Below are 27,910 nucleotides of genomic sequence, written 5' to 3'. Positions count from 1 at the left end.
ATACACCACACCCTCACTAGATCATGTCTCTGGGAGGAGATCAAGTAGATGCTCTCTCAGGAGGGGCAGGTCTGAAAAAGACCCCCTCTAGATATGATACCCTAACTTTTCAGGAGATGAGACAACTGTGTACCTCCAGAAAGTTAAAACAGGGTGCAAATCCTACCCTCCTTCAGCTAGTGCAACTCCTAGAGGAATATGATACTCTTAGGGCCTCACAGGCTAGTACCCTAGGTACAAAGGAGGGTCTACCCACCACAGATGAGTCAGATGGGACTTCAGATGAAGAGGTAGACCGCCAGGGCCAAGTAGGAAGACTTAGCCAGGCTAACCTAAGCTTACATGGGAGTTTGCATGGGGTCCCCCCATACAGACCCCCAAGTGGGCTTAACCAGAGAAGCAGGAGAGACAGATCCCCTTCAAGGGAATCCATCCACTCCCATGTCTCTAGCATCTCTAATGCCTCTTCTCACTGGGGAATGACTACCCCCGAGAGAAAGGAGCACGAAGCCAGAATGAGGGAAGCTAATCTGAGGATTGAGAGGGAAGAACTTGCCCTTGCTAAGGAGAAGCTTGCTCTGGCTAAAGAGCAAAAGTTAAGTGGGTCAGAACCCACTGGTGGCAGCAATATCCCTAAGGATAGAGACAGGCACTATGATAATAGAAACCTGAGCAAGATTGTCCCTCCCTACAAGTGTGGGGATGGCATCCACAAATGGATAACTGCTTTGGAGAGGGCTTGCAAAGTACAGCAGGTACCCCAAAGTCAGTGGGCAGCTATCTTGTGGCTCTCCTTCTCTGAGAAAGGAAGAGACAAGCTCCTCACAGTTAGTGATGAGGATGCTGACAATTACACTGTCCTGAAGAGTGCTCTAATTGATGGGTTTGGCCTAACCACTGAACAATACAGGTTGTTGTTCAGGGATACCCAGAAGACACAGACTCGGGACTGGACTGACTTTGTAGGTTGTGCCACTAAGGCTCTGGAAGGCTGGCTAGTGGGAAGTAAGGTTAAGGACTATACAGGATTGTATAATTTGATCATGAGAGAACAAATCCTTAACAACTGTCAAAACCAGCTACTGCATCAACACCTGATTGATTCTGATCTGACTTCTCCCCAAGAATTGGGAAAGAAGGCAGATAGATGGGTCAGGACTAGAGTTAAGCAGAAAAACCAGAACCAGGGCGGTGATCAGAAAAAGGCAGACCAGAAGGGTAATGATCAGAAACAAAAAGACCAGAAGTCTTCACCAGGCCCCCAAAAGGCTCAGGGGGAGGGTGGTCCCAAAAAGGATAAAAAGAAAGAAGGCCAAAAGAAACCATGGTGCAACTATTGTAAGTCCAACTCACATTGGTTTAGTGAGTGCACCAAAAAGGATAAGCCCCCAGCCACCATTGCCCCAAGGCAACTGTACCCCCTAGTTCAGCTGTAAGTGGTGGTTCCCGGCAAAAGGGTGTAGTATGGTTAACCCTGGGAACTGAGGAGGATTCTGGCCTAGTCAGGATACCTACTCGGGCTGTTCTGATCTGTGATGGGGACTTAGCTTTGTCCTCTACTGTAGGACCCAGTAACCTGGGCAAGTACAGACAGACTCCTTTTATCAACCAAAGAATGGCTCTGGCCTACAGGGACACTGGGGCTAGTGTCACAATGGTGACACCTGCCTTTGTGGACCCTGGACAGATCATACTAGGTGAGAACTACCTAGTGACCAACGCTAGCAATGCCACTACCTCCCATAGTGTGGCTATTGTTAACTTCTCCTGGGGAGGGGTAACTGGCCTCAAGAAAGTTGTTGTTAGTTCAGACCTTCCTGTAGAGTGTTTACTGGGCAATGATCTTGAAACTTCAGTTTGGTCTGAAGTGGAGTATAGGACCCATGCAGAAATGCTGGGGATAGATGCACATGTCCTTGCTGTGACCAGGTCACAGGCCAAAAAGTGCACCACTAAACAAGTGCTGGATCCTGAAACTATGGACCAGTCACAAACCAAGAGAAAGAGCAGTAGGGTAAAGGCTGTGCCTTCCCCCCTGCCTCAGGCACTGGATCAGCCCTCACAGGAGGATGATTCTGAGAGCCCTGAAGGAACTGTCCTAGAAGACCTTGAAACTGATCAGGTTGAGTTTCTTGGGACAGGGGGACCTTCAAGGGCAGATCTGAGGCAGGCTCAATTAGACTGCCCCTCTATTGAACCCCTCAGACAGCAGGCTGCTGCTGAGGCTGCAGGGAATGCTCAAGGTACCCATAGAGTGTATTGGGATAAAGGGCTGCTGTATTCAGAGGCCAGAGACCCCAAGCCTGGTGCATCCAGGAGGTTGGTCATACCACTGAAGTTCAGAGGCTTCCTTCTTACCTTGGCCCATGATATTCCCCTTGCAGGACATTTAGGCCAGAACAAGACTTGGGACAGTCTTGTCCCTCACTTTCACTGGCCCCATATGTCAGAAGATACCAAGGAGTTTTGTCGCTCCTGTGTCACCTGCCAAGCCAGTGGCAAATCAGGTGGCACCACAAAGGCCCCCCTAATACCACTACCTGTGGTGGGGGTTCCCTTTGAAAGAGTGGGCATAGATATTGTAGGACCAATGGACCCACAAACAGCGTCTGGGCACAGATTTATACTGGTGATAGTGGACCATGCCACCAGGTATCCAGAAGCTATTCCCCTGAGGACCACAACAGCTCCTGTTGTGGCAAGGGCCTTGCTTGGAGTATTCTCCAGAGTGGGCTTTCCAAAGGAGGTCATTTCTGACAGAGGTGCCAACTTCATGTCAGGATACTTGACTGCAATGTGGAAGGAGTGTGGTGTGAACTACAAGTTCACCACACCCTATCACCCACAGCGCAATGGGCTTGTTGAGAGATTCAACAAGACCCTAAAGGGAATGATAAAAGGGTTACCAGACAAGCTTAGGCGAAGATGGGACATCCTTTGACCCTGCCTTCTGTTTGCTTACAGAGAGGTCCCACAAAAGGGGGTTGGCTACAGCCCTTTTGAGCTTTTGTTTGGGCATCCTGTAAGAGGACCCCTATGTTTAGTAAGGGAAGGATGGGAGAGACCTCTCAGACAACCCAAACTTGATATAGTGGATTATGTACTTGGTCTCCGCTCCAGGATGGCAGAGTATATGAAGAAGGCTTCTAAAAACCTTGAGGCAAGCCAAGAACTCCAAAAAGCTTGGCATGACCGAAAGGCTGTACTGACTGTTTACCAGCCAGGGCAGAAAGTGTGGGTGTTGGAGCCAGTGGCCCCAGCAGCACTCCAAGACAAATGGTCTGGACCCCACACTATTGTTGAGAAAAAGGGAGAAGTCACCTACTTGGTGGACCTTGGGACTCCCAGAAGCCCCCACAGGGTGCTTCATGTCAACAGATTGAAGGCATATGTTGACAGGGCAGACATGGGCTTACTCATGGCTACAGATGAGGGGCAGGAGGAAGAGCGTGACCCTCTCCCAGACCTGTTGACTCAGAACCCTGATGATGGCTCAGTTGATGGTGTGGTCTTTTCTGACAGCCTCACTGTCCATCAGCAACAGGACTGCAGACAAGTTCTGCAATCCTACAGACATATGTTCTCTCTGACCCCAAGTCAGACAAACTGGTGCACCCATGAGGTGGACACTGGTGACAGTCTGCCTGTGAAGAGTAAAATCTACAGGCAACCTGACCATGTCAGGGACTGCATAAAAGTTGAGGTACAAAAGATGTTGGAGCTGGGAGTCATTGAACCTTCAGAGAGCCCTTGGGCTAGTCCTGTAGTTCTTGTGCCAAAACCTCACACCCAAGATGGTAAGGGAGAGATGAGGTTTTGCGTGGATTACAGAGGTCTCAATGCTGTCACTAGGACAGATGCCCACCCAATACCTAGGGCAGATGAGCTCATTGACAGACTGGCAGCTGCCAAGTTTTTGAGCACATTTGACCTGACAGCAGGCTACTGGCAAATCAGACTAGCTGAGAATGCAAAGGCCAAAACTGCTTTCTCGACCCCAGGAGGACATTATCAATTTGTGGTAATGCCCTTTGGTTTGAAGAATGCACCTGCCACTTTCCAAAGGTTGGTGAATCAAGTCCTTACTGGGTTGGATGATTACTGTGCAGCTTATCTTGATGATATTGCTGTGTTTAGCTCCACCTGGGAGGATCACCTGGTCCACCTGAGGAATGTTTTAGAGGCCCTGCAAAAGGCAGGCCTCACTATCAAGGCCACTAAGTACCCGATAGGGCAGAGCAAGGTTGTATACCTGGGCCACCTAGTTGGTGGGGCTCAGGTTCAACCACTGGAGAGCAAGATCCAGACCATAAAGGACTGGACTCCTCCAACTACCCAGACTCAGGTCAGAGCTTTCTTGGGCCTGACTGGGTACTACAGAAAGTTTGTTTAGAACTATGGGTCCATTGTGACACCACTTAATGACTTGACCTCCAAGAAAATGCCAAAGGAAGTTCAGTGGACAGTAAGCTGTCAAAAAGCATTTGATGACCTGAAGCAGGCCATGTGCAGTGCACCTATTCTGAAAAGGCCAGACTACTCCAAAGAGTTCATTGTCCAGACAGATGCTTCTGAGTTAGGTGTGGGAGCTGTTCTTTCACAACTTAATATAGATGGTCAAGACCAGTCCATTGCTTTTATAAGTAGAAGGCTGACCCCCTAGAGAGAAACGTTGGTCAGCTATTGAGAGGGAGGCCATACTTGTTTGGCACTCACTTCAAGATTCAGACAGACCATAAGCCCCTCTTGTGGCTAAATCAGATGAAGGGTGAAAATCCCAAACTTCTTAGGTGGTCCATTTCCCTACAGGGGATGGACTTCACAGTGGAACATAGACCTGGGACTGACCATGCCAATGCAGATGGACTCTCCCGATATTTCCACTTAGAACATGAAGACTCAACTGGTCAAGGTTAGTTTAATGTCCCTAAGTTTGGGGGGGGGGGGTTGTGTAGGAGAGTAGGGTCTGCTTTCTATGTTCACCCCCACTTTTTGCTTTTGCTTTACTGGTTTTCGACTTAGATGTGGCTGTGGGCCTGCTAATCAGATCCACAGCCCTGCTGTTCTCTCTCTAAATTGATACTATGTACTTTAGGTGCATAACCCATTTGGATAGGATCACCTTATTGGCCCCTGTACAGTGTACTTTAGGTACCCAGGGCATAGGTGTACCCTAGGCCTACCAGGGGCTGCAGCATGTATTATTCCACCCCTGGCCTCGCCTTCCATTATGACACAACTGGCTGATCACTCAGCTGGGGCAAGGTCGTGTAATCACTCCTTGCTTAGGTGTAGTATTCCTATACCTAACTTATATATAGACACGTTTACCTATCAGCCACTCCTATGGCAGGTCTTAACAATCCTGGAGGCAGAGTGCTTGGTAACATGTGAGATGGTGCTCTAGCATGAGCTGAGCCTGTCTGCAGCTTTCGGAACCATGTCCTTATAGCTGTTCTATGATATAGCCTACCATATACTCTTAAAGTACCTTATAATCTTAAACGGTTATGGTAACTATGGTTTGGCTTTATCAAAACATGTCGTGTAAGGTGTCTAACACTTTGGAATAATACCCCCATCCCATTTCTGGGGATGAGGATATTATCCCTCCCTTCTAGAGGGAGAAGACATGTTGAAACCTACTTACCCGGTTAAAGTTAACCAGAGCCCCAGCATCACAAAATGGATGCTGCTGCCATGACACAAGTCTGACCTCCTGCTGCTGGGAGTGATCCCGGCAAGGGAGGCTTGGACAATAGGTTTCCTGCCTTGGGAGGTGCGAGCACCACCCCAGACAGGCCTTAGTGTATTGGGGCAGGGAGGGATGAATGAAACGAGACACTGCCTGGGGCACACAAGGTGTCCCATGCATAGTCCAGTTCAAACCCAGTCCTGGCGCGAAACTGGACAAAGGGAAGGGGGTGTAACCACCCCCCTCCCAGGTCCCACCCATAAGGCGTGACCTAGCAGGCAACCCAGCCCCCCAGATTAGTATAAGAGTGGTAGCTGGGCCCCAGGAGATTAGATTATCCTGAACCTGCAACTTGAACAGAAACTCTGGACCTTCGACGAAAGAAGAAGACTGAAGAATCTCCCTTGTGGCCAAGGAGTGGCTACCCTGTGAAAACAGGCACCATCAAGAGACTACCCTTTGCTTTGCTGAAGTTCTACGAGGGACCGACTGCAGAGCCCGACCAGAGCCTTGACTTCCAGACTTCTCCGACCCTGATCCACATCCACAGCCGAGCTGAGATCCGTGGAGGCGACGAGAGACGTGGGACCGGCTACCTGGGAAAAGTGGCGAGTATCTTCCAGGTTGTGCACCGGGGATTGAGAAGCCCCAACCCCAAGCACCATCTGCACCGAAGATCAGCCCCCCACACTCCACGAGTCCTGCGTGGGGCCCTTCTGCATTTTCCTGCTTGCCGCGTCTGTCCAGTTGCTTGCCCGTTGGCTAGCGGCCTTTGTGAAGACACACCTTGAAATCTTCCCCGCTGGTTTGGCTCCTCCAGACTGGCTCCCGCTTCTTTGCAAAAGAGAAGCACCCCAGACCTTCCTGGCCTGCACCAGAAGCAAGTCCTCCGTTCTTCGTGGGTTCCGCTTGCCAAGGCTTGGTGAGTCCTAGTTCGACTTCGCCGACAGCAAGAGCCTTCGTGGGACAGCTCGCCTCCTGGTCCTGGTCGTCCTCGACGTCTCCTGGTACCCGTGGCTGCAGCGACAAGCTTCACCCTTCACCTGCAATCTTCACGACATCGCCTGGTTCCTTCCTGGTTCCACGTGGTCACTGGCTAGTGACCTTGACTCTGTCCCTTCTGCTTGCAGGTACCCTTCCTCCTTCAGGCATCCATAGAAGTCAACGACGAAACCCGACGCAAGTTCACACCTATGCACCCGCAGCCCGTGGGCTAGGTAACTTGGGTACTTCGGTGCTCACAAGGGTAGTGACTATCCTAGGGTCTAGTTTCCGAGTCTCGACTCTCTAGCTGCTTCAGAAGTGTCCTTAAACTTCTTATTTCAAAACTGTACTATTTCTATCGACTATACGCATTACGCGTGAGTGTTTCCACTCTGCACCTGAATCCCGTGGGCCTCCCACTTCCTAACTGTTGGTAGTGTAGTGTAGCCCCAGCGATTGCCTAGGCCTATCCTATTTCCGTGACAGTGGTCCTTATACCACTTCTTTAGTATATGGTTTGCGTGGCCCCTAGGGCCTAACTGTATTACTTACCTGTGTGACTTAATGTATGCCTAAATAAGACTGTGTTGTACTTACCTCGAATCTCATAAAGAGTGCTGAGGGTTTGACTAGAATAAATACACTTTATTTTATATATATATCTGTTGTGGTGTCCTTTCATTTGGTATTCAAGGGATTATATATGGTATCACAGCTGGCTTCACATGCCATTCAGAGTTTAGCCTAAGACTGCTCTTGTCCATGCTACCACTACGATAGCTGGTCTATAAGCTTGACTTTACAACCAATCACCATAAGGGTTGTTTGGACTGATATATGGTGTGCACTAGAACTAGTGACATCATACATCAGGCCAACTTCTCACATCCGGTCCAGTGCATACAGTACTTGGGGGCCTCCATCGATACAGGGTCAGCAAGCGTGTCTCCTTCAGAGGAGAGACGGTTATCGCTCCTTCGAAAGGCTCGGGACCTCATGGCCGCTTCATCGGCGACAGTGAGGAAGGTGTCTTCGCTGCTGGGGTCGATGGCCTCCTGTATCTTCCTCACTCCGCACTCACGGCTGCACATGAGCCCACTGCAGGAGTGCTTGGAGGATCAATGGGATCAGAGAACAGGTTCTTGGGACGACAAGATACGGCTGTCTCTACATGCTCTTCAGTCTCTGAGATGGTGGTGTTCGGCGGAGAATCTCCTCAGGGGGTTTTACTTCCACAAGGACATTCCCGAGACGAGTATCATGACGGATGCGTCTCTCCAGGGTTGGGGAGCGCACTCCGGAGACTTACAGATACAAGGAAAGTGGTCCCCGGTGGAGTCGACGTACCACATCAATTTCCTGGAACTAAGAGCCGTGTACTTGGCATTGAAGGCCTTCCATCCGTCCTTCCAGACCAACTCGTTGCTGATACAGACGGACAATACAACCACAATGTATTATCTCAACAAGCAAGGGGGGGTCGAGATCGCGCACTCTGTCGCAGGAGGCGCAGGCGATCTGGCGCTGGCTTCTGGCCCGGGGACTGATGATCACGGCCACGCATCTGCCTGGGGTGCAGAATGTTCAGGCGGACGCGCTGAGCAGGCTGCTTCAGGAGAACCGCGAATGGGTCATAAACGACGAGGTACTGGGGGAAGTCTTCGCAAGGTGGGGAACTCCCGACGTAGATCTGTTCGCCACCGCCGAAAACAGCAAATGCCGAGACTTCGCATCTAGGTACTACCAGAAGGGGACGCTGGGGAATGCGCTATGGATCGACTGGTCGAACAGCTTTCTGTACGCTTTTCCACCCATTCCCCTGATTCCGGCAGTGCTCATCAAGCTGTCCAAGTCCGGGGCGCGGATGATCCTGATTGCCCCGGAATGGCCCAGGCAGTGGTGGTTCACGGACCTGCTTCACCGGTCTCTCCTTCCTCACATGCGGCTGCCGTGCAGGCCGAACCTTCTCACGAAGTTCAGGGGGCGGATGGTGCATCCCAACCTCTCGTCTTTGAGTTTGGCGGCATGGCTCCTGAGATAGTGCAATATGGCCATTTGAATCTACCAGAAGATTGTATGGGCATACTGAAGGAGGCTAAACGTCCTTCCACTAGGACTTCCTATGCTTACAAGTGGAAGAGATTCTGCATCTGGTGCAAATCCAAGAACTTTGACCCGACGACCTGTAAGGAAGATGTCATCCTTCCATATCTTTTACATTTGGCACAGTCTGGCCTTAATTTCCACTCCATTAAGGTTCATCTCGCTGCTTTGACTGCTTACAGGAAATGCCCTTCACAGACTTCCTTCTTTCAGATCCCTGTGGTCAAGGATTTTTTGGAAGGCTTGAAGAAGTTGTTCCCTCCTGTCAGACTTCCCTCGCCTTCCTGGGAATTGAATGTGGTGCTGTCCAGATTGATGTAGGAGCCTTTTGAACCTATTCATAAGGCTTCGTTACAGCACCTGTCCTGGAAGGCGGCGTTCCTAGTGGCCATTACATCGGCCCGCAGGGTGAGTGAACTTCAGGCGTTGTTGCCGAGAACCTTATACTGTATTTCATGCTGCTAAGGTTGTTAAGCGTACTCACCCTAAATTTCTTCCTAAGGTTATATCTGATTTTCATGTCAACCAGACCATAACTTTACCTACGTTTTTTCCGAATCCTTCTTCTCCAGCGGAAAGGTTTCTACATTCCCTGGACGTTAGGAGGGTGTTGAGGTTTTGTCTTGATAAGACCAAAGATATTCGTAGGTCAGACCAATTGTTCATCAATTATGGATCAGTCAGGACCGGTCTTGCTACCTCCAAACAGTCCATCTCTCGGTGGATTGTGTCCTGCATACAATTGTGTTATCAAAAGGCTAATAAGACCTTAGGGGGTAAGCCTAAGGCTCATTCCACCAGGGGCAAAGCTGCCACGACTGCTTTGCTGCGTAATGTTCCGATTGCAGAAATCTGCAAGGCGGCCACTTGGAAGTCGGTCCATACCTTTGCTGCGCATTACTGTCTGGATGCGGATGCCAGGGCAGATGCTCAGGTTGGGCAGGCTTCGCTGCGAAATTTGTTCGCACGGTAGTGGTATTATTTTGTAATCTTCTCCACCGCTGTTTTTGTGTGGGGATGGGCTTGCCATTCTATTCACTAGATTATGACTATACACAGAGATCCCCTACTACAGAAGGAGTAGTTTCTTTTCTGTAACTCCAGTTCTGTAGTAGGGGTATCTCTGTTATAGTCATAAGTGCCCGCCCTCCTCCCCGGTGGAGAGATGAATGTTAATATAAGGAATGCTACAGGTCCGGCGTGCTACGCCTTCAAAAAGAACTGAAAGTAAAAGGGACCTGCTGTGCATTTTGGGATACTGGAAAAGTCCTGGAAAGTTTTCTTAAAGGCACAGTATCCTGTTCTGAGCCACGTAATGGCAGCCTATGGGGCTTGTCTGTCCATTCCTTCTTCTCTATCATTCCAGAGGCTTTTGCTGGAAGAGGCAGGTTTTTCTCTGTGGAAAACGCTGGACAGGCAGTGCTGTTGGTGGAATTCTTTCTAGTTGAAGTACTGGACAGTGTGGCCTGTGGATATAGGCTGAATTATCTGTCTTTGAAATTCTCTCTTAAGTGTAGATGCAGGTCTGCATGGCTTGACAACTTAAGAGATTATTTTTATTGCTCCGGGGTCTGCGCACATGGGCGGGACTATTCCCTAGATTATGACAATAACAGAGATACCCCTACTACAGAACTGGAGTTACAGAAAATAAACTACTCCATCTCTTGCCTCATGGGAAGGTACTTGCACATGTTGTGAGAAATAGTGGCGGACATCTTGCCAGCTGTTCCAAAGCACATCTGACCAATCTTGTAACATTTGATTTTGAATGGTCAGGATGCAGTGAAGTACACTACTTGCTTGGATCTAGATACCACCATGTCTGATTGTCCTTGATATACATGCTCTTCGACTGCCCTAGACTCTTTGAAGCAAAGTGTGAATCTGCCTTAGAAAGGTTTAAAGTGAAGAATGGCAATTCTTGCTTTCTAGGCCAGATATGCCTGCAACTCCACAACACCTTCACTTAGAAGTTCATGGTCTCATAGCAAAGGGGGTGATAGAAAGCGTGTCGGAGATCGGGATTGGCCGTTGCTCTTTTTATTCTGCAGTGCCAAAGGAGAACAGAGACCTTCGCCCTATTATCCTAGGTCTTCACCCTTTGAACTCCTTCCTCCGAAAGGACAAGTTCAGAGTGCTCACCCTGGTCCAAGTTCTGTCTGCCCTGTATCCAGGAAACTGAATGGTGGCAATGTTCAGTTCTCAGTCCCCCTTTTTAATCTTACAAGTGCACCTATGATGTTCACAAAGGTGATGGCTAGTCTTTGTATACCTCGACAACTGACCCCTGAAGGTGGCCTCAAGCTACCTCAAGACTACTACTGACCTGTTGACATCGTTGGTATGGTTCATCAACATGCCGAAGTCACACCTAACTCCTTCACAATGGGTGCCCTTCATCAGAGCCATCTTGGATACAGGTGCTCTTCCAAGCCTTTCCTCTGCCTCAACGATTCCTGGACTTTCGGGCTATGATCCTGATGTTTCAACCTTTGACCAAAGTCTCGATGAGAGCAGCAGCTTCTGGGCCCTTTGGCCTCCTGCATCCTGCTGTGGACTACTCCAAGTGGCACTTGCATGCTCTGCAGTGGGATCTGAAGTATCAGTGGGCTCAGCACCAAAGAGACTTTTCAGAGACCATCCAGGTGTTGAAGGGAACTGTAAAAGACCTGCAATGGTGGCTGCCTCAACCGCAATTGCACCAGCACCAGCCCTCTGTTCCTACCCCACCAAGAGCTGATGGTCATGACAGATACATCGATGCTGAGCCGGGGAGGCCAACTAGGAGAAGAGACACTAAGCTGAATCTGGTCTCCAGCAAAGACTCTCCTCCACATCAACTTGCTGGAGCTTGGCACTGAACCCATTCATTCTGACCATCATGGGAATGGGTGTTCTCACAGACAACACGAAAAGGCATAGTCGGATCGTGATCCTATGCTTGGAGGCTCTGCTCATCTGGAAGTGACTGCATGCTCAGTGAATTTCTCCCTGATTGCAAAGCACCTGGGGTGATCTTTAAATGCCAGGGACCACAAACTTATCCCACCTTTCCTGGTGGATCACAACTGGCAGCTACACTTGGAGATGGCACAGGGTATCTTCCACTTTTAGGGAGAACTTTGGCTTGATCTATTTGCCACAAAAGAGAATGCTCAGTGTCAAAGCTTTCATGTGTTGGAGCTCCCAAGGCATTTCTCCCTCCAAGACGCCTTCCACCTGCATTCGGGATTTGGACTCTCATATGCTTTTCCGCTCCTACCTGTCCTGTCCAGGGTGCTGAAAAAGATGGGAAAGACCGGACCCAAGCCATCTTAGTGGCTCCAGACCGGGCATGGAGAGCATGATATCCGGACATTCTCGCCATGGTACATGTCTTTCAATCCAACTGCCCCTCTAGGAGGATCTCCTGTTGCAGCAGCAAAAACCAGTTTTCCATTCTGCTCAATCTCCACTATGTGGAAATTGAGCAGTGGCATCTGATGGCTTTCAACCTCCCTCCTCAAGTAGTTTGGGTTATCTTGGCAGCCAGGCACCATGACTGTATATACCAAATGCTGGAAGAAGTTTGTTCTTTAGTATTCTTCCCCTAACTTCCAACCTTCAAATGCCAAGTTGCTTGATTTTCTCTTGTTCTGTCTTTCTTTAGCCCGAGAAGGCTTTGTTGTGACAACAGTTACAGGTTACCTCTTGGCCCTTTCAGCCTTCATATATTTGCCAGATCATCCATCCTTCATCAAGTCAGTGTTTGTGATGCGTTTTTTTTAAGGGGCTGATCCATATGTTTCCACCAACACCGTTTTGCCTGATCTCTCCTGCTGGATTTCCTGGTCTGAGCCATTCTACAGACCCACATCCTGGGGAGGTACTTTTTTGGTATCGATTCACAATATGCAGAATCTGCAATTAGAAGTCTCTGTAAAAAGAACAAATCTAATCGACTCTTCTCGTTGCAGATTCCTTAACTTCGAATTATCCCCAGGCATCAGACTGGATCCGTACATTTTTCGTGAGCAGTACCCCTTCGCAGTGCCTATAGAAGCACCACCCAGATACATTGGCGACCGTTTTCTTTCCGCGCCAGTCCGCGCACATGCAGGTAGCGCTCCCACTTAGTAATTCTTTGACTAAGTTTGGTGGATAATTTGTTGACTGTTTTGATGGTATTCTCCTGGTGTGGCAAGAATATGTAATCTAGGAAGGCCATCTTCAATATATGCTGCACCTGTCACTGGAAGTAGTTGGTGATGGACCCACACCTTATTTGCCTTTGGTGCCTCGAACGGGTCCACGACCCGAAGGCCTGTCCCGACTGCAGCACCATGCATCCAATGGCCTTGAGGGAGCGATCCCTAAAACTCCTAGCGGCGTAACAATCAAAGACCCGGGTGAGAGGAAGGTCTTGGGAGCGGTAGCGGAGACGGAGGTCGTCGTCGCAATCTGTCGTTGAGCCACTCGGGTATTTCCAAGCATAAGAAGAAATTGAAGTGTGCTTCGACTTCTCGTCCTACGGTCAACGAGACGAAGCAGCGTCGCCATTCAAAGCCTGGCTCTGCGACAGAGCTAGTGTCTGGGTCAGCTAGGCAACCTCCGCCTAGCTTTGAGAATTTTATGAGGCCATGCACCTACTGTTTGGGTGGCCCGTTCCCACCTGCATGCCTTCAGGCTCCGCTAGTTCAGATGGGCCCCTTCTGGATCCATGCTGGCGGAAATCGACAGATGGATCCAGACCAGCGCCAGTTGTACCATCCCGACCTTCCCCAGCACCGATCCCGAGGCTGATGCCCCTGGCGGCACCAACACCCACTGGCAGTGCCATCCCCAATTCTGACTCAGAGCTGGAGGGGCACGGTCAGACTCTGGCGCCATGCCTGAGCCTGAGCTCTATTCTTGCGAGCTGGGACTCCAGGATGAATGGGAGGGGTGGCTGGACACTGAAGAATACTAGACTTATTAAGACCCTCTGGACTGGTGAGAGGATCCTAGTGAAGTCAGTGTACTGGACAGATCTCCAGATGCTGTTCTGCTTTATCCCCATATCGTGGCTACTCAGGAGGAAGCGTCATTTGCAATGGTGGTGTGGAGGGATGCCGAGGCCCTGGACATTCTTTTGCCCTTGGTGGCAGTTAAGACTAATGTCTTGACAGAAGTGCTTCAGCCACGAGTGTCCCAATCAGAACCGCTCCTCTCTTTCAATGAGGTACTTACTGATGCCCTGCTTGGGAACTGGTCCAAACCCTGCTTGGGACCTGGTCCAAGCCCAGCACAGGGGCTCCTGTGAACAGAACTATTACCCGCCACCACCACCCCGCTCCCAGAGGACCTAAACTTCCTCATCCAACACTGCGGAGATCTTGGTGGTCCAAGACCCCACCTCACAGGTAAACCCTGCCGTATTTCCCAGGGCCCTGCTGGACCGGAAATCCAAAAAGCTGGATCATTTTGGCGAGTAAATGTTTTCTTACGCTAGCTTGGCTTTGTGGTCTGTGAATACTGCTTATCTTTTGGGCTGTTACTCCCATGCTCTGTGAGACACAGTTGCGCAAATGCTACCAGCGGTTCCGAAGGAGACCCAGGCCATGCTCTCCCAGGCTGTTGCTGATGGGAAAGACGCAGCTAAGTTCACCATTTGCTGTGAACTAGAAACCACTGACTCACTAGGCAGAGTGGTTTAATCAACAGTGGCTCTGAGATGCCACGCCTGGTTGAGGACTGCTAGTTTTTCTGGGGATGTGCAGTCATCACTTATGGACACGCCTTTTGTCGGCTCTTGTCTCTGCGAAGACCAGGCGGATTCGGCACTGGCGCACTTTAGGGACAACAGGGCTACAGCCAGGTCTTTGGGCCTTTCTATGCCCCCTCGTCACCCTCAATCCGCCTTTTTCTCCTTTTGTGGCCACAGAAGGGGCATACAGATGTGTCCTTACCTGTCCAGCCACGACGGTGAGCAAACTTTCCAGCTTCTCCATGGCAGCGGACACACCTCTTATTGGCCCCGTGGGTCAGGTAGACTGCAGTCGGGTCAGTGCACCAACCCCCCCATCAGCCGCAGCCTTCAAGCTCTTAGTCTGCCCACTTATCATGGCCGCCCAGTGGGCGTCAGGATTCGCCATTACCTCCGCTACTGGCAGTCCATATCATCGGACGGGGGGTTTGCAGATTGTCCGATGAGTGTACTTCCTCCCCGTCGAGACTACCCCTTTCTCCATGCCCCCTACATATGACATTCGGACGGAAGACCACCTGTCTCTTCTCCACCAAAAAGTGACGGCTCTTTTGGCCAAGGGAAACATGGAGAGGGTGACGATGCCAGAAGTGGGTTGTGGTTGTCATTCCCGCTACCTTCTGTTGCCTTTGTCCTATCTTAGATCTGCGCTCTCTCTCAACTACTTTTTCAAGTAGGCGAAGTTCTAAATGCTCACTCTAGCTGAGGTCCTGTCTGCCCTGAACCCTGGAGAGTGGATGGTAGCGTTGAACTTGCAGGACACTTATTTCCACATTCCTGTCCTGCCTGCCCACAGGAGTTACCTGCGGTTCACTGCAGGCCACAAGCAATTTCAGTTCGCTTTGCTCCCCTTTGGCCTCACCATTGCCGTTGGGTGTTCACCGATGTGATGGCGGTGGTTGCAGCTTATCTGCGGAGATCAGGGGTGCCAGTCTTTCCCTATCTCGGCGACTGGCTTTTGAAGGGGGGCTCGCCCGTATGCTGTCGTCTCCCACCTCCAGACTATGGTGGGCTTTCTGAATTCGCTGGTATTCACTATCAAATTGCCGAAGTCGCATTTGACTCCCTCTCAGACGCACTTTTTCATCTGAGCTGTTCTGGACAGTTCTGTGCAATTTTGGGCCTATCTTCCCAAACGGCGTGTACAGAATATTCAGGCTGTGATACCAATCCTTCAGCCTCTATCCTGGATTTTGGTGAGGCTGACTCTGCGGCTACTGGGTCTCATGGCCTCCTGCATCCTGCTGGTGACACATGCCCATTGGCACATGCGTGCTCTGCAGTGGGACCTGATGTTCCGGTGGGCGCTGCACCAGGGTAATCTCTCCGACATGATCCAGATCTTGGAGAGAACTGAGAAAAATCTCCAGTGCTGGTTAACGAATCTGTTAGGTCAGCTCCAGACCCCTCTCCTTTCCCCAACCAGATCTGATAGTAGTGATGTATGAGTCACTCCTGGGATAGGGCAGCCATCTGGGAGAGGTGGATATCAGAGGACTCTGGTCTCCTGCGGAATCCAGACTCCACATCAACCTGGTGGAGCTTCAAGCGATCTGTTTGGCATTGAAAGCCGTTGTACCCCCCATACAGGGAAAGCTAGTGCAGGTGTTCATGAACACCACCCCCGCCATGTGGTACTGAAACAAGCAGGGCGGTGTGGGGTCGTGGACGCTTTGTCCAGAGACCCTGCATCTCTGGACATGGCTGAAACAGCAGGGCATTTCCCTAGTGGCTCAACATCTGGCAGATTCTCTGAATGCCAGAGGGGATGAACTCAGCCGTAGATGCCTCGCGGGTCACAAATGGTGTCTCCATCCGGAGGTGGTGGAAGGTCTCTTTCAGCAGTGGGGAGAGCCTTGTTTAGATCCGTTTGCTACTGATGAGAAAGTGCAGTGTCAGCAGTTCTGCGTACTGGGGGTTTCAAGGCAGCTCTCGCTCGGAGACGCTTTTTGTCTCGAGTGGAACTCAGGCCTCATGTACGCCTTTCTGCCCATCTCATTCCTGCCTAGAGTTCTCAAGAAGGTCAGGAACGACCTGGCCCAAGTCATTCTTGATGCCCCAGATTGGGCACGAAGTGTCTGGTATCCCGAGCTGTTGAGCATGACCATCGGTCCTCTGATCAGGCTGCCCCTTCGGGAAGATCTTCTGTTGCAGCAGCAAGGGAGGGTTCTCCACACAAACCTGTCCACACTCCACCTTCTTGCATGGGAATTGAACGGGCACACTTGCCAGCTTTCGACCTTTTGCCAGAAGTCTGCAATGTTATTTTGGCACTCAGGCGTTCCTTCACCAAAACAGTGTACTCCTATTGCAGGGGCAAATTTGTGGCATGGTGTGCAGAAATACAAGTGGACCCTCTTTCTGCTCCCCATCTCAAGTTCTTCTGTTTGTTCTTTCCCTTGCCCAGATGGGCTCTGCTCTGGGCACAGTTAATGAATATCTTTTTACGATATCTGCATTTCTGTGGTTGCCTAACCAACAGTCCCTTTTCCAATCCCTCATTGTACATAGGGTTTTGAAAGGTTTGCAACATGTTTCCTCCTTCTCTCTTTGTAATGCCTCTGTGGGACCTTAATCTGATTTACGCTCGTTTGAGCCCTTAACAACTATCTTTCAGGCTCCTTACCATCAAGATGGCCTTCTTGGTGGATATAACCGTTCGCCAGAGTTTCAGTGAGCTTCAGGCCTTGTCATCCAAGTCTCCTTCCTGAACATTTGTCCAGAAAATCTTGTACTTCGTACGAGGGCTTTCTTGCTTCCGAAAGTGATCACTCCATTTCACATAGGCCAAACCATCAATATGCCTACTTTTTATGCTCCGCCTCATCCCTCCAAGGAGGAGGAGAGAATTCACCATCTGGATCCAAAAAGAGTGTTGTCGTTCTACCTTGACCACACACTAGAGTTCTGGGTGGACGACCTACTCTTTGTGGGGTATGTCGGAGGGAAGAAATGACGGGCCCTGCAGAAGAGGACCATCTCCCAATGGATCATGCTCTGTATAACGAGCGGCTACACATTAGATAAGAAGAAATGCCTAGAGGATTTACATGCTCATTCATCCAGAGCAAAAGCTGCCACCGTTAACATGCGAAGTTCCATTCCTGGATATCTACCAGGTGGCAACTTGGGCTTCATTGCACGCGTTTACCAAACACTACTGCCTGGACAGTCAGGTGTGTAGGGATGGGCATTTTGTTTGTTCGGTCCTGCAGGACTTCCTCGTGTGAAATTAGTCCGCAAACCCACCTCCGGCAAGGTATTGCTGAGTTATCTAAGCTAAGGTAAGGAATTTGCGGCTAGAAGTCTCTATCAGATGAACAAGTTACTTACCTTCGGTAACACCATATCTAGTTGAGATCCTGGCCGCAGATGCCTTACAGACCCAGCCACCCATCCTTTCAGCTCTGCAAATGGATTTCTAGGGACAGGGCTTTTCCCTTTCAGGACCTTAGATTTCCACACCATTGGTGAGTGTACTGATGCCTGTGTGCTTGGGTGACACCTATATAGGCATCGTGAATGTCATTTCCGGTTTGGACGACGTCAAGGACTCCACCTACTGGGGTGGAGGGGTACTGCTCACGAGAAGTGTCTGAGTCCAGTCTGACACTTGGGGATAATTCAAAGGTAAAAAATCTGCAGCTAGCTAGTCTCTACCAGATAAGGCTTAACCGAAGGTAAGTAACTTGTTAGTTACTTAGCTTCTATAGCGCCTTTTCTGGCAATGACTCCATCTAACTGCATGCAGTTTTCTCACCGAAGTGCTGAGGCACTGGTACTCAGGCACTGACACTAGATCAAAGATGCTGACCATGCAACCGAGTCTGTGGGGCACAGAATCTAGAAAGAAGACATTGATATATAAACCTAGATAAGCAGATACCAAGACCGAGGCACAGACACTGTGACAGTTACAGACAGTGGAACACAGATTCAGGACACTGCTGAGAACAGCAGCCAACGTAAGTTAGAAGGATACTAACAAGCAGACAGACAAAGATATGATCTTATATACACACAGGCTCTTAAGTAGAATATGACAACCCTTCAGCAGTCCTCATGGAACAAGAGGGTATGCAAATGCCACATGGCGCTCTCTGCAGATATCGCTAAATGTCTATAATGTGGACGCTGACCAATGTTTAAAATGATATTATGGAAATTACTTCTGTCAAGGTTTGAGAAAGCAGCTTCAACAAGGCACTAGTGGAATGCGGGTTGATTTTTGCAGGGGAATCCTATTGCACCTGCTTCACAGTGTCCAGTCCGAATTTAAAAATTGCACATTTTACTGGGACATCGTGACCCCTTAACATTATTAGAACCACAATTAAGAAATATTGCTTGTCAGTACACCGAGTATATTTGAGAGTAGAGTGAAAAGAGGGATAATATTCTTCACTTGCAGTTACTACCTTTTCTCTGTCATTCATTTCTGTGTAGAATATATGTCAACCGTGTTGAGAAGGTAATTAGGACTTTGTAACTGTTGAGATTTTGCACACAATTAACAGCACATATGATAAGTTGGTAGGACGTTTGTAAAATATTCATAAAACAGGGTGCACACTTTTTATTTGATTTTATTGTGAGTTATCGGGGAAAGAGAACACAATTTGTTTCAGTTAAAAGTAAGATGGGGTTCCAAACAAAGATAGAGAAAAGCAGTAAGTTGGGCGTAAAGGAATAAGCCTAGCAGGATAAAGGATAAAAAATGCTTAATGTTAGGGATGGTGGGATTGCACTCATTTGTAAATGATTGTTTGCTGGAATTTCTGTTTTACCTGCAGTTACATCTTAGGTTGTGTCCTGGAATCCTGAATGAGTTCACTGATTGGATCTTTGGTCATTTATTCTTTCAGGTGCCTTCAATTACTTGAAGGAAAATTTCTCCAATGCCCCCAGCTTGGATATGAGCTCTGCATCCTTGAACATGTTGGTCCAGCTCATGATTGCCCAGATCCAGGAGTGCGTATTTGAAAAGATCACCCTAGTGGAGGGCCATCAGGATTTCCTGACCGAGCTGCATATTGCACAAGAAGCAGCAAGGGTGAGTTCTCGGTTTCTTTGCCCAGTTCCTACACCTTTTTTCAGTTTTTATTCATCACTTGTAACCACGAAATGAAGATACATTATCATATTGGCACATATTTTTCAACATTAGGTGAAAATTGTAGAGTAAAAAATTAGAACTAACGATATAAGATATACCACCCTCCACCACCTAACCTTCCAACACCACTGTGATATGGCTAGGATCACAAACCGGCAAAGTTCACAACTCTACATAATAGCTGCAGAGGATTTAGAGCAGCAGAAGGAAAGAGAATATAATCTTCAAATGTTTACTAGAGGTATAACCATACAGATCTCACCAAGATACAGAATGCATTTAGTAGCTTCAAATTCAATGGCAAGTTGCACTTATCATAGCCATAAATGTTTCCATCCTTTTAATGTAGAAAAGGGAAACCCTAGTGGTTCCAATAGGGAATAAGCTCAATACCGTACTACTTAACCCAGGCCACATGGTGCATCTTTCCATCCAGTAACAATTTCCAAGAGTCGAACCCTCATAGAGATGGCCCCCAGTTTCCTAGAAGAGTGTTACAACACTGGGGATATGGGTCTCCACAGGAACCAGGGCACATGGGAGTCCTTTCACACATCCATTGCACAGCTCAAACCACACCTATGTTTGATACCCAAACAAAGCTTTTTGTTGTAAATATGATGCTATTCTGAGCCTGACTATTATATGACGCAATAATGCACATCAGCTGTGCGCAGATTAGATTCAAGTTGCAAACCTATTATTACAGACAAGTAACTTACTTCGTACCCGATGAACTTGAAAATGAATTGGCTGATTGAGAAAAGGCATTTGTTGGCATCTGTCAGGGAATTTTACATTATGCAACTAGTGCAAACATTATCTTTCTTTTCCTATTAAAATGTAAGAACTGTGATGAAATGCAGTACCTCTTTAGAAATCATGGTGATCCTTCATAAAATAGTACACATATAATAGAACTGAACCTGTTTAAATGCAGCTTGCTTTACATCACAATGCCTATAAGGAGCAGCCCTATGTTAAGAAATATATACTCCAGAGGTGAGTGGTATGCAGTGATTTAAAATCATACTATCTGCTTCATAACTTATCTATAGAATAAGATGTCGGATGTGGTGAAGGGTATATTTACTTAATGAGGCAAGCTTTTATTACAACAATGGAGTTGCAATATGAGAACAGTGAGGCAAAGGACAGGGATATTTTTACATTTTGTATCTACAAAGAGTAGAAAAAGCATTGACTATGCGTACAGCAGTTGTCTTGGAGATTAAAATAATATGAGTTTAATAAACATTATTTGGCAAATTCAAAGAACTAGTATTTGTGAGTATTCAAGGGTCATATTTAGAGAACATGAACAAACTGTGTATTAACCAGAAAAAAAGGCATATTAAATTGGTTTGGTAGCCTGTTGTATGTTTTTGTTTTTACTCTGTTTTGTACCTTGGTGTAGGATTATGCTAACTTATTGTTTTACATGTTTCAGTAATAGCCTGTTTGCTGATGCATTGATGGCAAAGTCATATAGGCTATCTTCCAACATGCTTTTGTTTGAATTTACTGGATGCAATATGACCTATGAGCAATATGCTGAAATAGTTACTCCTGTAATCATGTAGCTTCTTTAGTTGACAATCAATTGGTAGACTGACCCGATAAATGTGCAGTGGGTATTTGTTACCATTTTTCATTGTGGTCTGGCTTTGCTGGCCTGCTCAGCGTATTGCGGTGTGATACCACAGCACATCTCATCTAGGGCCTGGAGAAATATGATCACATCGTCCCCAAACCTGATGGGACTCATTACTCTGCCCCCGGCAGCCAGCAGCATCTTCAAATGTATTTGCATCATTTACATAGCAACCACAACCAGCATCCCCACTAATCATGCAGCCAAGCAACCATCTCTGGTGGTTCTCCGCACACCATAGCGAGGACACCATTGAACTGTAGACTAAGAGGTGTATAAAAAAAAAAAAGACAACAAGCCTTTTCCATCTATGCACCCAGGGTTTAGAATAAATTCTCGGTATCCATCAGGACAACCTCAACGCTGCTCCTACTTTCTCCCGTATTACTCAACAACTTTAAGCTTGGCTTTGGCCATGTTCAGTGTGCCGCTGCCTTTTGGCAAGGTTTCGCCTTTAGAAATAGCATATACATACATACAATCATACATAAATACATACATAGTTGTATGATGTTCCATAGATGATGCAAGGTTGACAAATGCAGTTTATGTGGAACTATGACAGTGTAACTGATCTCCTTTAGCATTCATTCAGAGTGTATTTGAGTCTAAAGTCCTCTTCTCTCATGAAACGTATTCTTCCCTCTATGGGTGTTTCTTGATGAAGGAGAGGTGGTAGTGCTCTTGGCCATTCTCTTGTAGGTTCTTCTGGCTTCCTGGTAGAGGCAATTCTCACATTCAATTAAAGTGGTTACATCCTTCTCCTTAACCTAGACTGTCAATTCCGGAAATGTTGTATTCTCAGACCTCTATTGAAAGCTCCTTTTTAGGTCTTGCCTACACAGCGCGCATGCGCTGCATAGGAGACCTATAGCTGTCGTACAGCTCTTTCTCCAAGCACATACTCGTTCTTGTGGCGGCATACAGCTTGCGGGTGTGCGCAGCGGCGCACCAGAAGCACAAGTGTGTGCTTGGAAAAACAGCAGACTGCGCGCTCACACGCATACACACACGCACCTATCAGCATTAGTGAATGTGCTTCTGAATGTGCTTTAACAATTCCGCAATATTAGCCTTATATCCACTTTGCTTTGAAATATCGGCATTAGTAAATGTGCTTTGAAATATCCGCTTTGCTTTCAAAGCCTTAGTTATTATACTCCCTCGTTCACGGCTTTTGTTTTTTATTAGCCATTCACTGTATTTCGCGCACTCTGTCACAATTCCGCATTGCTTACAAAAATTATCAGCATTAGTAAATGTGCTTTGAAAGCACACGCATACAGCCATCATCATTAGTGAATGTGCTTTTACAATCCCGCAATATTAGCCTTACATCCACATGACAAGCACGCGTGTGGCGTGTGCTTGAAAATATTTCCATTTTTTATTCATTCGTGCACGGCTATGTCTTGATTTTGTTGGATTAGTTATTTACTCTGTGTTTTGCGCACTCTTTCAATATATTTATATATATATTATTTTCATTGACAGGGCAAGGCAACATTAACGGTTACCTTTTGAACTTTCACTTTCTATGGGTGTTTTAAAATTTTTGTTCATTCCCCTCCTTATTGGCTCGATTTTGATCGCAATTCCCCCCCCCCCCTTTCATATTCTCATTCTCTCTATCTCTCTCCCTTTATCTCTCTCTCCCCTTAATTTAGTCTCTCTATCATCTTATGTCTCTCTCTTACACTCCCCTTCATTGACTCTGTCACCTTTTATTATTTCTCCTTTTCCTCTCGCTTCTCACTCACTCATTCTCCCACTTGAGCTTCATCTGTCATCATTTTTGCATTTTTTGACTTTTGTATTTGCTACTCCACTGTCCTCCACTTTGGCCTGCGGGTTGTACAAATCTATACAGCAGACAAGGAGCATTTCGACCGGTATAATTATAGTGTTGTGTAGGCCTAACATTTAAATAAGAATGTGTGCCTTTGGCTCAAAACACAAATCTATTTAAAAAGATTTTCTATACCTATATATTGCCACCTATTATTTGTTACATGGGTGCTTTTAAAGACACTCCCAGTGTTCCTGCAGCAAGGTCGCATAACCATTATTTAGTGTTTGTTGTTCAAACATGCAGACAGCGCAGCTTGTTTGCACTTACATTACAATGCTAAATTAAGAAGTGTCAGCAGGAAACCGACCAGTTTTTTATTTAACGATTACTTCAATGGTTTTTAAAAAAAATTGATAAATCCATATCAAATAAAACAAGCATTGGCATAGCCAATAGGTCTCGCATTTGGGAGCTCATAAGTGTTTAGCCATGCAACAATTGATGTTGTTACACAAAGGATATTGTGCTGAATAACTACACACTTATAAGTTCCCAAAGGCGAGACCTATTGGCTATGCCAGTGATTGTTGTAATTTTGCTTTGATGCAGCTTTCCCATCACTAGGATTGGGCGAGTTTTGCTTTGTGGTATGTTATCCCTTTATTAGGGTGTCAAGTGTTGTCGGATCAGGTCCAGATTTTGTGCTAATGAATACACTGTCTATTTTTCATCAAACAAATTATCTCTTTCCTTCCATTCTCCCTTTTATTTTGAACCAGCCATCTTTTAATTAGCTAGGAGTACAAGACGGTTCACAGTGCAGCGTTGCAGCAACGACCTCTTGCTTTCAACAATTGTGGGAAAACGTTTCACCTTTTGAAGAATTGCCAAGACATGATTGTTGTGCTTGATTATTTTATTGTTCTCTTCACTGTTCGAAGCTCACCTAATCTTAAGTCACTGCCTGAATGTTTTGGTGAGAAGTCGAAGGTACTAACATAATTACTTGCTAGTAATCTCCATAACCTCTACTTACTCATCCTCTTTACCGTCCTTATGCCCCAATTTCCCTCTCACTGGACGTCTTGATGTTTGAGTAGCTGTAAGATTCAGTTACAACACCGAGGCATTGTGGTTTAGTTGGTCTCTCCCAGGAGAGGGATGGACTCGCATTTTCTTTTTCCTTCTAAAACAGCAGGATGCCTTTCGTACCAGGTGGCTGGCACCATTGCTAAATAAGGGAAGACAGTGACAGATATGTCTATTGGCCGTTGCGGAATCAAGGCATCCCCACTTTGTTTGGGGGGTAGTTTATATAGCGCAAACTAGACCCGAAGGTATCAGACAGGTTTACATGAGCACCAATTATGTTACAGACGGACACATTCATTTTTGTTAGGCACGGGGAGATTAAGTGATTTGCCCAGAATCACAGAATGTTGAGCGTTTCTGCCGAGACTCGAACTCGGTTCCCCAGCTCTGAGGCCGACTGTCCTAGCCGTTAGGCCACATTCTCTCACCGCTCTCTCTTCATTCTCTTAAGCAAAAAATGTTTCTCTTGCACTCATTTGAGGCAGAAGTTGTAGGAAATTTTTGATGCCGAAGCATCAGGTAGAAGACAGTGATGGTAATACGAGGTATCCTCCAGGTACGATTGGCTAATAACGATTGATCGGTCATTGTGAAGCCTTGCGAGTGCACCGTCAGCAGGGTTGGGCTGCCAGGAATAGCTGCCATGATGCATGTTGACAACTGTCTTTGGGTGCCACTTGGGAACATGGGTAACTGGTATGTTTGCATATGCGAGGTACACTGTGACTGCAGACTGCCAATTTTAAACCTTACTGAACCACTTTTTGCACGTTTGCTTTGCACTGATTTTAAAATGTAACCCCTGATTATTTCATTCTTGGTATTCAAAAAAAAGTCTGAACACATTATTAGAAAGAATCAACAAAATTCATAGACTCCACAAATTTACTTCAATATGAGAGGCAAAGGTATCAGAAATAATTACTAAAATGTCTCGCATTAGCTTTGTCATTGGGTATGACCACATAAGGTCAAGACCTTAATTGGACACTTGCTGTGGTGACAACCAGTAGGCTAGATTTGTATTTTGTATTGCTAGTCCAGAACTAAGGAATATAGGGATTATTTGAGGGAAATGATGGCCCTCGGCAATGTCCAACGGATTCCTTGGTTTAATTTTGTATGCTTTTGTTTTTCTACAGGTGGAAGAAGCCTACTCCTTAGTCTGCCAGATGATGACACAGCCTCCAGTGAAGGATTACGTGCCATTCTCCTGGACTACCATGGTTCAAGTTAAGGCGGAGCATTTTAAGGCCTTGTCCCACTATCATGCAGCCATTACCTTTTGTGACCATTACAGTGAGTAGCCTTAAAAAAAATAAGCACATTGGAAGGGATGTGGTCAGGTGTCTAAATTGTAAACAAAAGACCTAGGGTTTACTTCTTATTGTCCCACTTTACCAGAATGGAGACCACCAGGGCAAATCTCCCCTGTCCTTCATTTTGTTAACCTGTTAAACTGAGTATGTAGAAAAAGGCTGAGCTCCAGTATGCAGAGCTCCATAAAACAGAACACTGTCCATTTTGTGTTTCCTATTAAATTGCCTGTAAGCAGCAAGAAGAACTCTTAATCTGTGTTAAATAGATCTACTGCAGTGATTCTTAACCTGTGGTCCACAGCGGGTCTGAAACTGTTTAGCATATTAAATATTCTTCATTGACTTATAAGGTATATACACATAAAAAGGCTAAATGTAAAATATAACGCTCTGTAAGAGTGAAGGCATTTGAAATTGGAGGCTAGAAATTGGGTCGATACCCTTAGCTTGTGGGAGCAGAGCAATCCGAAGAATAGATTGATGGCTCAGGAGAAGCACTATAATGCGCTGACAAAATGAGAGGATGCCTTAACAAAAAAAGACAAGTGCTATGCCAAAGTTTAACATATTGCTTTGTCTTTTACAAATACAGCTAAATTGTGAAAATCTCAAGCCTTCCCATTCAAATTTCAATTTTTCTGTTGTGAATTACAGAAAATATTTCATCATTTGTGTTTTTGTTTGATGTATATTTTTTCTGTAATTGTATGTGTTTTGTTTGGTTAAAATCAGAGAATTTGCCTAGGTCAGGGTCCACAACTTCCAGGAGAGCTTCAGTGAGGGTCAACTGAAGTGAAAAGGTTAAGAACTGCTGGTCTGTTGCATAGAAAGTATGGTTTGGGTTTTGTATGAGATTCAATTGGGTTTAAAAACAGAATATTTGAGCCTTTTCTTTTTGATCGGCAATGATGTCGAAGTGACATGAGGTAACAACCCTTTGCTATTCCTCAGTGAGGGAATTTAACAATAACATCCCATGCCCTGGTTCATTTAAACGTTTAATTGAGGGCCCTTCCAGAGGTAATTTTTTCTAGTTTCCTATAGCCTCAAATTTCTGATTTAGCCTATTGGTAAAGGTAAATGAATGTTTTTTAGATGTTTCATTGCAAGTATATTAAAAAAAAAAACTGCTTTGGCCTTCCATTTTTTCTCATGAGCAGTTTAATATTTTTTCAGCCTGCCTTATGATAAATAGTCTATGCCAAGATGAGATCTCCTTGGATTGGATATCCCTCTGTCCCCCTGCCACTTCATCAATTGCATCAAAATTTGGACCGAGTTGTCATTGTTCGAAATGGGTAGTTAGCTTTTTCCAAAGGGATTGGCCTAGTTTTATTTATTTCTTTGTGAATATACCAGTGGCTTTGCCGGGTAACGTTTTGAAGGCTCTTAAGGTGATACTACTGGATCTGACTCGGGGAGGTGATAAGAACAAGGTGGCACTGCAAAAATTACAATTACCAGTCCTTGAGGGAGGATGCGCTCCCCCTTATAATGAGAACTATTACATAGCTGGCCAGCTTCAGGGAGTGGCAGGGAAATTTGAAACTTGGGGAAATTATATATTTGGTGAGCCCCACAACAATAGAAAAACTACTGTCAATGGTGCTGAATCTGGGTAATAAGGTTCAGCTCTATATGGTTAAGTACAAGCACAGCCAAATATTGTTGGGAGCAATGTCCTTATTGTACAGATGCGAAGTTGGTCTATGTGTTTGAGGAACTAAGATGACAAGCAACTCCCAGTGGGTAAGTTCCTGACACATGGAGCAACGACAAGGCAGGTTAAGTTGGTTTGGAAAGAGGGCAAGATTGCATGTGCTATATACAATACCTTGCAGACCAAATTGACACATGGCGGGTTATGAAAAGGTATCACAGCTCGGTATCGTAGCCTTACGTATCAACCTAAGATAGATATTTCCCCAATGAACCTCTGGGAAAGAGATGTAGGTAAAAGCATTAAACTTAAAAATAGTCCAGCATAGTCTGGTAACCCTCAAAGGTAGCGAGCAATGTGTTCAAATTAATTCAATTTAAAATACTCCATAGGACATACTTAAGCCTTAGCAAGTTGCATAAAACCTATCATTCTGTATCTGATATGGGCCCAAGATGCCGTCAAACTGCAGCAGACATAAATCATATGTTTTGGAAATGTCCGGCGCTTGCTCTGTTCTCGGATGCAGTTTAGAGCTTGGTTTGGAGTATGACAGGCAGAAGATATACTCTCATCATGGAGGCCAATATCCAAGGACTGTATAAAAGGGTAAAGGTGGCAAAGATGGCAAACAAGTTTGCTTATTTTGCATGACTATTGGCCAAATGGCAAGTAGCTAGGTTCTCAAAGGAGACTCGGGCACACCCTCTGTTGATGCATAGCAGAGGAAACTACAAAAATGGTCTGCTGCTCAAGGTGATACTCTG

The 27,910-nt window shown here is 46.6% G+C and overlaps 1 protein-coding gene across 1 annotated transcript in view; it reads left to right on the top strand.

The window, feature by feature from the left end:
- Nucleotides 1-27,910, top strand: part of RHPN1 (rhophilin Rho GTPase binding protein 1) — a 444,327-nt gene that overhangs the window by 313,507 nt on the left and 102,910 nt on the right. Inside the window, exons 8-9 of the mRNA XM_085604772.1 lie at nt 19,376-19,563; nt 25,307-25,463. Of these exons, the coding sequence (XP_085460898.1) occupies nt 19,376-19,563; nt 25,307-25,463 (345 nt within the window). The remainder of the gene's footprint in view (nt 1-19,375; nt 19,564-25,306; nt 25,464-27,910) is intronic.

Source organism: Triturus cristatus, chromosome 5_1, assembly GCF_964204655.1.
Source record: "Triturus cristatus chromosome 5_1, aTriCri1.1, whole genome shotgun sequence".
Classification (NCBI taxonomy): domain Eukaryota; kingdom Metazoa; phylum Chordata; class Amphibia; order Caudata; family Salamandridae; genus Triturus; species Triturus cristatus.
The sequence above is the reverse complement of the archived record's forward strand: the minus strand, read 5'-3'. Positions and strand labels throughout refer to the sequence as shown.